Source organism: Xiphophorus hellerii, chromosome 6 (assembly GCF_003331165.1).
Source record: "Xiphophorus hellerii strain 12219 chromosome 6, Xiphophorus_hellerii-4.1, whole genome shotgun sequence".
Taxonomy (NCBI): Eukaryota; Metazoa; Chordata; class Actinopteri; order Cyprinodontiformes; family Poeciliidae; genus Xiphophorus; species Xiphophorus hellerii.
The window spans coordinates 15,561,037-15,574,393 of record NC_045677.1 but is presented as its reverse complement, the minus strand read 5'-3'; the positions used below and the strand labels follow the sequence as shown (position 1 = coordinate 15,574,393).

Sequence of the window (13,357 nt, the reverse complement as noted above, 5' to 3'; positions counted from 1 at the left end):
TCAAAGTATGTTGCTTTTTATAATAAATTAATTTATATACTTTGTTAACCAATTGTCTCACTTATTATTCAGGTCCAGATATACCAAGTGTGGCTGTTTACAGAACAAGGGACAAAGAGAGTAAGTTTTTGATTTTCGGAGACAATAGCTCAACTGATTTTAGTTCCCAGCCAACATTTACATATTAGGGCTCCTGTTTGTAGGAAATCAGCTGAAAAGTTGACTCCAGATGAAATTTTTCACAGTTTGCATAATAATTAATAGCTAATTACCTCTTAAGGGCTGATGACAGCTCTGTGTAAAAATGGATCCTAGATTTGTTGCCCATTTTGAACTGATTCAGTAATTATCCATTTAAGATCCAGTCAAGACCCACAAACAGTACCTTGCAAAAATATTCATAGCACTTGAAGTCTTTTGCACTTAGTGACATTACAGCCACAAATCTTAATAGATTTTATTAGAACTTTATGTGAATGAAATACACAAAGTAGTGCATAATTGTTGAATTCTTTGTGAGGATGTCTCTACAAGCTTTATAAAACTAGAGAGTGAAATTTGTGTCCTTATCACCTTACAAAAAATAGCAAGATAAAATCCACTAGTTCAATCATAGTAGATGGAAAATATCAACAAGCAGGAGTTTTCAAGTGTTGCCACAGATTCTCACTTAGATTTATCACTGCAACATTTCAATAATCCTGCCAATCCTCCAAAGAGGTCATATTTGCAAAGTGCACCAGTGATAGATGCCATTTTAAACGATTTTCACACCTGAGCTCTGGATTTTTGCAGCTCCTCCAGAATGACCACAGACCTCTTGGCTGCTTCTCTGAGTAATGCTCTCCTTGCTTGGCCTGTCAGTTAGTTATGCCACTCAGACTGAATAAGATTAAACATTGTGTTCTTCACGATTTTGTTTGTTTACGCATGGTCTCCAGCAAAACTCAGAATGCCATCTCTGAACAATTGAATTTATGTTGTTATTAAATAACAGACAGATTGTTTAACTAAATATGTGACTTCAGAAGGCAATTGACTGGTCTAGATATCAGAGTGAAAGTGGCTATATATATATATATATATATATATATATATATACAGACCAAAAAGAATTCAAACTTTCTCATTGAATTCAATGAGAAAGTGTGTCCAAACTTTTGGTCTGTACTGTATGTATATATATATATATATATATATATATATACAGTATATATACTGTATATATATGTTTTCAGTTATTATTTGTTAAAAAAATAAACTCTTACGTCATTTTTCTTCCTCTTTACAATTATGCACTAGTTTGTGTTGAATTTTGGTGCTTTAATGTTACAGAATAGGAAGAATGTAAGGGCTGTAAGTCACAAGGTACTGTAGGATTTCTAGCCTCATGGTTTCTTTAGGCTGATCCGATAAAGGACCATTTGGGTAAAGGACCATTCATTGAGCAGTCATCCTGCTTCAGCAGAACATGCAGGATCCACATGAGCTCCATACTGGCTGCGTTACACTTAACGGGAGCATCTAACTGATTGTTGTCTTGATCTGCAGAGGTGTTTGAAGTGGAGACAAACAAGAGAGTAAACGACACGTACAACAACATGCAGATGCCTAAAGTGGAGAATAAGACCATCACCATCGATGATTACAGTATGTGACCCTGTACACAATATGTGTGTGTGGTCACTTCAAGGGACGCCCACTGACTGTGTCCTTTCTTTTGTAGCTCTGACGATGCAGATTCTAAAGCCAGCAGGTTTTACAAGCACGGCCCACTACCCTCTACTGCTGATAGTGTGAGTGTGACTTCATCGGTTTGTTTCTTAAGGATTGAACCCCTAAGCACTAACTTGAAATTACACATTAACTTTACTAATGTTGGCAATTCTTGGGACCATTACTGAAGGATTAAATTCGTCTAAACTAAATTTAGAGAACACATTTGACATAACACAGTCCTTTATTTTATTGCTAGAACAGATCTGTGTTGTAAATGCGCTTTCTGATAGTTTGTGACATACCCGAGTTCTAAAAGGGTCTGCTTTGTACATTTTTCCTGTTCCATCAATTCATGTAAAAAGTGTTACAGTGCCTACACCAATGAGAGCCTTTTGCCTTTGGAAAAGGCAAAAAATCTAGTCTGTGTAATGAAAAAAAGTCTCTTAATGAAAAAAAGTCTCCCTTGAAAGTGGATACATAGAAATGTGCCAGATTAATTGGCACATCGCAAATAAAGTATGAGAACTGACTCAAATTTCGCTGAAGTTCAAGTTGTCACTTAGAGAAAATGCTTTTTAAAAGCTTAAGGGCTTTACAGAGATGAGAGCTATAATAAACAATCTTAGACACAGTTTAAGATAGATGGTACGAAATTTCTGCAGCACAAGGCAAACCACGATGCTTAAAAAAGAAAATATGAAGAAGAGATAATGAGATAAAGAGAGACAAAGTTCAGAACAGGCTTCTAGTGTCCTAAAATAACTCCTATCTCAAAAACTTCATGGCAAAATTCTTATGCAAAATTGACTTTTTTGAGCTTCATATCATGTTATCAACAAAAACATACCTGGAGTTGCTTTGATTCTCCCATGTAATGTTCCTATTTACCCAAAGCTCCTTCTTGGAGCTGCAGTCTCCAGCCTCATTCATTTCAACGACACAGAAAGACACAATATGAACGGAAGATAATCCTCTGGCATCGGCATCCTTCACATCTGACACTGTAGAATACACAATGTAATCCTCAGATTAACAGTCAGTCTGATGTGCCACTGTGACTGTTGTGCAGATCTGCTCATTAGTTCAGATGTGGGTGCATGAAGAGACATTTGTGTGTGCACACACCTACACACATTAGTGTGCCACTCTGCAGCACTTCTCAGCAGGTGAAAGAAATCTGGCCCAATCAGCAGCACCCTCAACTCAGGTATATAAGGAATCCACTAACCACTTTACTGGTTTTGCAACAGAGCTGAGGAAGGCAAACACAGCCTCCAAAGCAGCATTTCATGGAAAAGGACTTATAAGGACTACCGGTAAGCCACTAACTGGGCTTAATTAAATGTAATTTGACTGTAGTTTTGCATTTGAGAAATGAAATGAAGAATTTATTGAAGTAACAGTTTGCATTGCTCACCCTACACTTTGCTGTCTGCACTAAGAGATTTCCACATTGCATGACCTAGTGGTCTGGTTAATTGGGCTAATATTTATTTGACTACTTTAATGTAGTCAAATAATGTAATAATTTAAACCTAGAAAAATAATTGAAAAAAAAAAAACACATTGATGGATGTTCTATGATATTACAACTTGTCGCAATCCTCCAGTAAAATAAATTTCTTCCCTCACAGTGATGGCACACCTGGTGGGCAGATGGTGACGGAGCAGTTCCGGGTGGACTTTGCCACGGTTCTCGTCAGCAGCTTCAGCACCATCGTTATCCGCTTTGACGGCCATGGCAGCGGTTTCCAGGGTACCAACCTGCTCCACAAGGTCCGCAGGAGGCTGGGCAAGCTGGAGGAGAGGGACCAGCTGGAGGCACTCAGGTGAAACCTTTACTACAAGTGTGAGTGGCTGTAACTCAAGGGCCTGGCTATTTTCAAGCTCTCTTCGTTATCTTCCTTTTTCTTTTATTCATTTCAGGTTCATATCCAAAGAACCTTACATTGATAAGAATCGAATGGGAGTTTATGGAAAGGTAAAAGAGGAATGGCATTCATGTTAAATGGGATCTTCACTCCGCATTCATTGAACTAAAAGCTTGCTCAGTGGATCCGTGTTTCTGTTTGTCCTTTTCTTTTCAGGCCTACGGCGGATACTTAGCCACAATGCTTCTGAGCTCTGAAGAGTTTACTCAGCTGAAGTGCGGCGCGGCCGTCTCACCTATCACAGATTTTGAGCTTTATGGTATAATTTTCCAAGGTTTTTTAAGAGCAGAGTTGACATAACCTCGCAAGAGCTTTGATGCTTCTTGAACAATTTCACATCCTGTCTGTATTGTATCTGTACTTGATAGTCCAACAAGCAGCAGAGTAGTAGAGGACGGTGTATGAAATTTGATTTTACCGTTCTGCAAGGCTCTATAAATATGGGGAAAGAAATTAGTTAAATTAAATTAAATTAAATTAATTTAATGTGAAAAAAGCATTTGATTTACCTGAAAAAATTCTCAAGGACAAGCTCTAATGATACAAAAAATGTTTTGTGGTCTTTATGGATTTAATGAGATTTAAATAATGTACTTTATTTCCAATTAGAACCATGGCAGGTTGATTTTATGGCTGTGGTGTATTTTAGTATTTTGGCTTTTGATGTACAGACTGAATGTATTGTCATTAAGGAAAGGTTCTAACTCTAACTTCAGTTTTGACCGGGCCTCAGGTTCAGTTTCAATACAGTTTTTATTCATAGGGTTTTTTGTAGAGAATGTCTGTCACTCTCTGACAAGTAAGAAGTCAATTTCAGCATTCTTCCATTTCATGACTTATGTGATCTAGAGAACAAAAGACCTCATTTCCACTCAAGTACTTAAGGGTTAATATTTTGTACTCAAAAGTAAAACTCCAGAATTGTGAGTTTAGAAATGTATGAAATTTTGAAATTCATCATGGTCTGTAAAACCGTAGTGTCAAAAAATAAATAAATAAAATCAGAGATTTATACTCTTCTTGCACGTTAAAATTATGCCCTATTTTGTGTTAGTCCAATAAATGCTCTATAAAATAAATAAATATGCTTCTGATAAAGTATCAGAATGTGAAAACGTTCAGGGATGTTATTATTTTTCTAAAGCATAAATGTTTTTCATCTAATTACTTTTTCCCCCCCAACATTGCAGCATCTGCATTTTCAGAGCGATACCTTGGCCCAAAGACAGATTCCAGAGTATATACGGTGAAATGTTTTAATATTTACTACCCAAATTTTACCACACTTATACATGCAAGTTAATGGTCAATACTGATTGAACTTCAGATAGATTTGTCTTTCTTTTTCTCTCCTCCAGATGGCTAATTTGGCTCACAGAGCGGGTCGGTTGCTGGAGAAACAGTTCTTAATAATTCACCCGACAGCTGATGGTATCATATTCATAATTATTTGTTTATGATTTAACATTACAACATGACAAGTGATAAGAGTCCAGTGTTTCTCAGTCTGATGCGTGTCTTCGCTCTTGTTCTCTCCACCAACACAGAAAAGGTTCACTTCCAGCACACAGCAAAATTCATCAACCATTTAATCAGCGAGAAGGCCAATTACACTCTACAGGTGAGCTTCTGTTACCGTGTAGATTATCAATCCTTGTATTTCTACTGTAGACTGAATCACTGCTTAAGTTTAAATATTTTTTTCCGTTCCTGTTTCTCAGATCTACCCAGACGAAGGCCACTTCCTGCACAGCGAAGGCACACAGCAGCACCTGAGTCAGTCCCTTGTCAACTTCTTTGAGGAGTGTTTCCGGGAGCCAGAGACGCCCAAGCGTGACGACCAGGATGGGGTCGAGGAAGACAGTTAAACCTGGGCCCGCCAGGCAGCCGTGGCCACCTCCTCTATCACAGCACAATATGCAACAAATCTTTCTAACCTAAAGTCTACGCCGCCTGCCGTCCAATCTGATTTTAGCTCTATTTTGAAGCACTTGCATGTGCAAACAGGGCGTCGGCCCCGATCCCCCCGTGCTCAACTCACTCTGGCTACTGTTGAAGAAACCAGGTCAGGCAGAGGCTGAATAAAACTCCGATAAGAACAGCTGTCATCTCTCTCCGAAAGGCTGGACCAGTCCTCCCTCTGGTGGACAAACAGAGGATCGACAACCCATACAGGCAGGCTAAAACAAGTGCTTTGCAGATTATTCCCATGAGAAGATGTAACTTTTTGATGGCTGCCAGTTTGTGATAATCTTGCCAACTAACTAAAATTATTGTGTTCCTGGTTATTCAGAGTTGTTTTTCAGATTCTCTGTTTAGTGTCTTACTGTGTGTAATGGATGCATCAGTCCATAGTGGCTTTAGAAGATGAAGGCACAATGTTTAAAGCTGTTACACTCAAAGATTGTATAAATAATGAAGTTTTAATACTTTCGTTGTGCCCACATTTCTCTATAGAGCTCTTGTTTTTGTCACTGTGCCTTACTGTGGGGAAGATGTTCATGTTAGGAGCCCACACGACCCTATGAAATGAGGAAACATGGTCCGAACAGAGCAAGAGATGTCTGTGGATTTTAACGTTTGTTTTTTTTTGTTACCTCAGAATACATTGGAAAGAGCGCCATATAAAATAAACAGACAACGGTATATTACAGTCCCACATATGTAACCATTACTTAGTTTGCAGTTTCCCAACATTAAATGTAATTTTCAGCATTTAGAAAGTTCTTTGCTGTATGTTCTGCCAAGTCTTTCCTCCTTACTTCATTTCTGTTTGTATTGTCTGTGGTTTCCAGTCAGCTGCTGTATAAAGTGTATAAAACTGACAAAGTCTCCATGTTATATGTTCAACTTGTATATAAAGCATTTTGAAATGTATTTTGTCTTAAATTTGTTTCCTAAGTCTAAACCAACAGACTAATACGTACAGCAAGAAATAATGCATCTTACCTGACAGATAAAAACTTAATTTCTATTACATTTATGATTAAAAACAGACTTCTAGTATGAAAAGGGCTTGTTAATTTCATGTTAAAGCAAAGTTGATGTTTGTTGTGGCCCTTTCACCCTGGACCTTTTCCACATTCATCCTTGTTGTGGCGTTAGATTACATGTAACCGTATTACATATTCATATATCAAGTCTCTTAACTTGATTAAGATTACAACTTTCTTCCCTGTGAGCTACCCTAAATAAAAGAAAAAGATTAATTTTGGGAGATTTCCCAGAATTCAGAATGTTTTTGAATTTGACACATTTAGAAAAAGCAGGAAGTAAAGAAACGGTAATTTTAAGGCATCAAATTGCAAAGTCAAATTTTTATACAAACCAAAGGATAACAGTTACTTCATTATGCTATAAAATGACACTATGTGCCTGGAAAATACATAGTACATCCTACAAGATTCTTGCATGATTAAGGCCTGTATTCAATTTTATACAATTGGATATCGGTTGAAAAGGTTTTATAAATCATCACATTCTGTTTTTGTTTTACACAATGTCCCAACTTCATTGAAACTGGGGTTGTATCAATGTTATAATTTAAGCTGATTTAAATTAGTTAATTTTCCTGGTACTGGTCCAAGTTTTTAAAGAAAGTTCTCAAATCATCTGTCATTATTTTTATATCAAATATTCATATAGCATCTATTAGGTTTCCATGTAGATTTTTATACTAAGAAAGGATAAAAAAAATAAAAAAATACTGCACACTTGAATTTCTACCATAAAATTTATTTCCAGTGTTTCAGGAGTCTGTGCACATTCTTCACAATCTGAGGAACATCATATCCATACAAATAACCCAATGAAATATCCCTCCTCTGTCTTCCCACGGCAAACCTCTCTCCACAGAGAAGTACCAAACTGCCAACAACACCCACCATCATCATCGTTTTACAATACTGTACTTGAATCCTGTGATCTGATGGAGATGCAACGTAAAGCAGCTAAAACATGGCATTATTGTACATTTAAATTACTCTTCTTAATTTTCACAATGAACATTTAAAATTCAAGTTCCGTTAAAACCAAGAGATGAAAAACGAGAGGATGTATAAAACTTTAAGACCAGAGTGGAATGCCTAAAGAATGGAAGCTCGGCATTTTTTCGTTACCAGCAGAATGACTGAGTCGATGATAAAAAAAAACAACAACAAAAAAACCGTCATTCACAGCAACATCTTCAAGAAAGACAGTATGGCACCCTTAACATTTCAATGTGAGGCACTTTCTTTTTGTAATTAAACATTTCTTTTCCTGATTGATCCTCAGAACTTTTCATTTCATTCCACTGCCGCTCATTGAGAGATGCGTGAACCATTAAATCCACCAAGTCTAAAAGCACATCTTAACACGTGGATCGAAGGGATGTTTACGGCTTTTTTCAACCACACAGCAGGAATGAACATGAACCGTATCAATTTGCATAAGTCCAGTGTCTTCTGGTTACCTTTCTACCCTTGGAAAGGCCCCTTTGACAGCAGAGAGCTTGTAGGCAGTCAGTCGCACACAGGCTGTACCAAAAACACACTTCCAAGTACACAGAAAAATAAGAATATGTACACTTTAGAATGAAAACAAGCATGTAAAGCTTTTAGTCAGTGTTACAGCAAGCATGTCTGTACATTCTTCATTTGGTTACCGACAGCCTCGCTGACTTTAAACATTGTAACTTTCTTTACACAAAAATAGTTCCTCTGCGATACTAAAAATCTGTACTTTTTTTTTAAACTACTTCCTATTATTCTAAGTTGGATCCTCCTTATGGCATTTCAACTACACCTTACCGCGTTCACTCATCCTTCAACGTACTTCACTAGCTCATCGCTTCATTAGCAACAGGTCCTTTTTTTGACTTATTTTGTCATTAAAAAATGAGAAAATTAAAAAGATATAAACATTTGTTCCATGCCTTGTTCAGAGGTTAGATAAATGATTCATCTGTTTTTATAACCGCACTCACACCTGGTAAAAGACACACTCCAGACAACGTTTGTAAACATGCTCATTCAACAACATTGGTCACGTGACAGAGAATATAGAGACAGGAATACGTTTCACACACACACACACACACACACCTGTCACAGGTACTGGTAGAAACGTGAATGGACCACCTGGGAACTGGTGAGTTTGTGTGGGTGAGCAGTGGCTGACAGGCTCAGATTTTTGCTCTGTGAGATTTCTCCGTTTAACGCCTCAGCAGGGCCGCGCGCCAGCTCAGAGGAGGACGAGGCACCGGAGTTCTGGGAGTTTGAGCCGCACAGCGCCCCAAGCTGTTCTGAGAGGTCCAGGCTGACTTCTGGGTTGCTGGTGCGGTGGCGCTCGCGGGCGATCCAATCCCCAATGGAGAAGTCCTGAGAGCTGCACTTTGGTTTAAGCCGATCTACAGCTGACAGCTCTGAGCGCGAGCTGACCGGCTGTGACCAGTCCCCCAGAGTGGACAGCTCTGCGAAGTCTCTCTGCCCGCCCATCGTGTGTCTACGCCTGATGTTCTTCTTCTTACTGCGGCCCTCTGGAGATCGGCTCCTCTGGCTGCCCACGCCAAACATGTCATCAACGGACATTCGCAGGCGGACCTTCAGTCGGTCGGTTATCTTCAACTTCCACGCCGGCTCCATTTTATCCAGCTCGCTCCGTGATGACGAGCTAAGACTCCCACTGGATCGACCTTTTGCCGAACCTACAGCCTGCGACAACCTGTTGGGATCTTTGTCGTCCAGGGAGGTCTCGCTTTCAGTTTTCTGCTTGCTGGATTTTTTCCTGGACAGTGTGTCACACTCGATGAGCCTGTGCGACGGGAGTGGTCGGGTGGACTCCGGAAGTTCGCTCTTCTCCGCTTTCCCAATGGTGAACACAGACAGGTCGCTCTCGCTGTCCGTCTCCACGGGCCGGCCCTCGCTGATGAGCTCGCTCCTCTCGTCATCGGCGTCTTCTCCCCCTCTGCTCTCGGACACAGACTGCACTTCGGGACTGAGCGTGCAAGTCTCAGCTCCGGTCAGGAACGTCATGGAGGATGTGGTGGAGTAATCCGAGGTGATGGAGCAGACCTCGGCTCCCAGTCCGCCGGGGCACACGTCCGCACCCAGGACCACGGTTTTGTTCCTCCTCACTCTGGGCACCGAGGCCTGAGAGCTGGTGCTGTTCATCGTACCGAGGTCCGACACGGTGTCGTCGTAGTTGGAGGGCGGGTCCGACAGAGACGACTGATGAGTTACCGCCATGCGGTAGTTGAGGTTTGGGGAACTGGAAGGAGAGGCATATGGAGGCATCTGATGGCCGGAGGGAACGTGCTCTCCAGGGAGGGAGGCAACCGACTCAGATTCTTTCCTGATGGTTTCATCTGAGCTGCTCCTGTGCTTGTCTTTTTCGCCGTCTTCGTCCGTCTGGCCGCTGTCCTCCGTCTGGCTGACCTGGGACCACAGAGGCCGCTGACCCTCCTCTGGGAGCTTCCTTTTTGTTGAAACCAGAGTCCAGGTCATCGTCTGAACTGCTGAGTTGAGATTTTTCTTTATTCTTTTTGCGTTTCCGGTTGGCAAAGATTGAGGAACGCAGCATTTCTTTGCTACACTGATTCCCTGAAATCCACAAGCCCTGGCGATGGAAAACAAAAACATTATTATAGTCTTGTCGTAGGGCGTATTCATTCACACACAAGGGAGAAACAGTGAAAATCATTTAGACGGTGGCGTGAGTAAAGACTTCATCTGCATTCTGGGGCTTGAGAATATACCCCAAACTCTTGAATGGGGTTTGTCTCCCAATAATCTCCTTGCCACAGTTATCTCTCCGTAGGGAATCAGTTTTTACTTTCACTCAATTTTCCGCTAATACGTTTAAATACATCTCTCTGAAAAGTTATGTTGCCTAACAATGACCTGTTGTGGATAACCTTTCCATCAGTGACAGGTGGACAACTATTAGGTCAAGCACACATACAAAACATGAGATATACTGTACATTTATGCTTAAAAAAAATTCCTGGTCAAATTTCATTTTTTATTTTTCTGAGAAACCAGTTTTCAAACTACTCAACAAGAAAAACGTGAAACGTACAAGTCTGACTTTTTAAATTAAAGGTGTTGAGGTATTAAAATGTTTGTTTACCTTGGATTTATTGGAGTCAGGACATGCCGTGTCTGCACAAAAACAAGATACTCATCAGTAAACGAAGGAGTTTTAAATGACAAAAACAAGACACTTGAAGCAGAGATTAAAAGAGACAGGATGGATATAATGAGAGCAGCTGGACGAAAGCAGATGACACATTTCTGACTGAAGAAGATGACACAGGAATAGAATCAAGAAGTCAGCACTAAATGCAAAAAGTGAACAGAGCAGCAGAAGGTGCCTGAGATGAAGGAGAGGAGGTGAAAACCCGGCAGTGAACGACACAAAAAGCAGCTCATGCCCATGTATCGATGGAACGACGGCACATCGGGGACAAACACGGCAGTCACAGAGCATCACATGTAGCCACCGACCAGCTGAAGGCATTCTTTCCCAACTCAAGACGTCACAGAGGAGGGGGAGTCAATGAGTTAGCTCTAACTGGGAAATTTCAGGTGGCCCTGAGTGTATCGGATCGGTGAGTGTGTTGTGAGCGATACCGCTGAGCTGGTGCAGGCAAGCTTCAATGTAACAGATTTGTCTCTCTCAGAGAACTCCTGCAGTGAGCTTAAACATGTAGTCTGTCACTAAAAACAACATAAAAGGCAAAACAATAGTGTGCAGCAAAACTTTAGACTTTAACTGCAGCTAACGATGAGAAGCAGACTAATATGCCTTTCTAAACAAGTACTTACAGAAGCTTTGGACGGCACAGAAACTATAGCAACTCCTGCTCATGACTCCAAAAAGCAACAAAAGGGGGATTCAAATAAAGTCTAATAACTTATCAAAACACTTTAAAGGGCTACGTTTTACTTCAAAGCATGCAAAAAAAATATATGTTTGCACTAAAAAGCCACAAGATAAAAACCAAAATATAATAAGAAAGTCCTACAAATGCATAATATGCAGAAAATGTACAGTTATATGTAATGATCATCATTGGCCAGGAATAAAAATCAATAAGCTTTGTTTTTCTTGATTGGTTCCAACAGGTGATCAGCAAGTTGAATAGTAAATACTTTTATGTTAATTAAATGTTTACAAACTGAAAACTCCCACTTTTTTCTGTCCATGAAGTCATCAACATGTTCTATGAAGCATGTTGTTTTTAGGTTTTAAAAGGCACAAATAGTAAAAACAACATGCCACTTGATGCATTAGTAGGAATAATGTTGAAATCTATTAACCTTCTGTTAGATTCAATCAAATTCTCCCTACCTAGAAACCTGCCGCATTTTATCTTTTCTTTTTGTCTGATTAATGTGCTTTAATTTTCATTGTTGAATTAAAAATCTCTTAAATGAACTTCTGTGGTTTACAGTTAGACACGCAAAAATAAGTCTGACAATTTCCAGTTCAACTTTTCCCGACAAGCAGATTTTAAAATCAAAACTCCAGCCTGTTGCTAATTAATACAGATAAAGTACAACTGCTGTTTCCAGGACTTTTTCCAAACTCAAATTTCCAGAACACTCAGTCCTTTATCGCTAATTTAAGATAGAAAATCTAAAACTTAAGGATGTATTTATGGTAGTTATTTCAATAGAGCAGGGAAGAAAGAGAAGGAAAGAAGAGAAGAACCAAAGAAAGAAAGGAAGCACACAAAGAAGGGGATAAGACAGATGGAAGGAGAAGGACAAAGAGGCGGTGAGACAAGAAAGGACGAAGGATATGAGGGAGGAAGGTAGGAAGAAATGAGTTACAGAGACGGAGAGAAGAAAAACAGCAGGAAGAAAGGAAATGAGAATATATTTAGATATAAGAGAGGAAGAAGGGAGTGGGATGCTGGACTTATTTTAATCTGAAAAAAATGGTTGAAGTTCAGATAAATAAGCTGCAGGTTGAACAAACAGCAATGAACGACCTGGACAGCTTCACTGAGCCTCAAAAACCGACTGGTTCATAAATCATTTGTTCTTCTAATTAAACTCTGTGTAGGAGTCACAAAACAACAACCTAACTATCAGACTTCAAAAAAATCCTAGATGTTTTTTTCCTCTTTCTGGTCTTAGGAACACAACAAATGAGAACTCTTGGTTCTCAAGAGTTTAGTAACACAAGGAGATGAGGTGCTGTACAGCTAGGTGTATCTGTAGTCAATGGTGTGAAGTTGGGAAATGTAAAACAGACAAAAATGTTCAAATAAAAATACCACAGACAACAAATAAAATAAAAAAGGCGGCACCTGAAAAAAAATAAAAGTTTAAAAAAATCTACATGTAGAAACAATTTAGCCTCCATCTACATGCTCACAGTCACTTAATGTTTAACTTGAACGCCTGCACACCTCTCCATCCATCAGTTAGTTAGAACTGGGCTGGGATGTGGCTGTATGAGTGGATTGTTTGTGTGTGCTGGCGAACATCCAGCTCAGTCCCAACCCCACGACCCCGCCCTCAGACATCATGACAGATTATGCCACATAACCGGAAGAGAACCTGAGGTTGTCCGTACCATGCTACTTGTCCTTGCGATCAGCTTAAAAGACAACAAGAGACAGCAGAAGGGCTTTCAGAGAAAGTGCAGCAGCGTGGCTCTGTATCCCCTCAGTTTAGGGTACTGGTTTAAATATGAGATGTGCACAGCACAGG

The 13,357-nt window shown here is 39.8% G+C and overlaps 2 protein-coding genes across 2 annotated transcripts in view; one reads left to right on the top strand and one right to left on the bottom strand.

Annotated features, from left to right (window-relative positions):
- The window catches only part of LOC116722246 (dipeptidyl aminopeptidase-like protein 6), a 76,424-nt gene extending 69,897 nt beyond the window's left edge, over positions 1-6,527 (top strand). The window contains 10 exon segments of the mRNA XM_032566452.1: positions 73-120; positions 1,552-1,650; positions 1,727-1,796; positions 3,354-3,548; positions 3,646-3,700; positions 3,807-3,909; positions 4,841-4,896; positions 5,009-5,081; positions 5,198-5,271; positions 5,372-6,527. Of these exon segments, the coding sequence (XP_032422343.1) occupies positions 73-120; positions 1,552-1,650; positions 1,727-1,796; positions 3,354-3,548; positions 3,646-3,700; positions 3,807-3,909; positions 4,841-4,896; positions 5,009-5,081; positions 5,198-5,271; positions 5,372-5,518 (920 nt within the window). The 3' untranslated portion in view covers positions 5,519-6,527.
- Positions 6,528-7,364: 837 nt separating this feature from the next.
- Positions 7,365-13,357, bottom strand: part of arhgap21b (Rho GTPase activating protein 21b) — a 39,208-nt gene continuing 33,215 nt past the window's right edge. The window contains 3 exon segments of the mRNA XM_032566451.1: positions 7,365-10,102; positions 10,104-10,247; positions 10,761-10,792. Of these exon segments, the coding sequence (XP_032422342.1) occupies positions 8,738-10,102; positions 10,104-10,247; positions 10,761-10,792 (1,541 nt within the window). The 3' untranslated portion in view covers positions 7,365-8,737.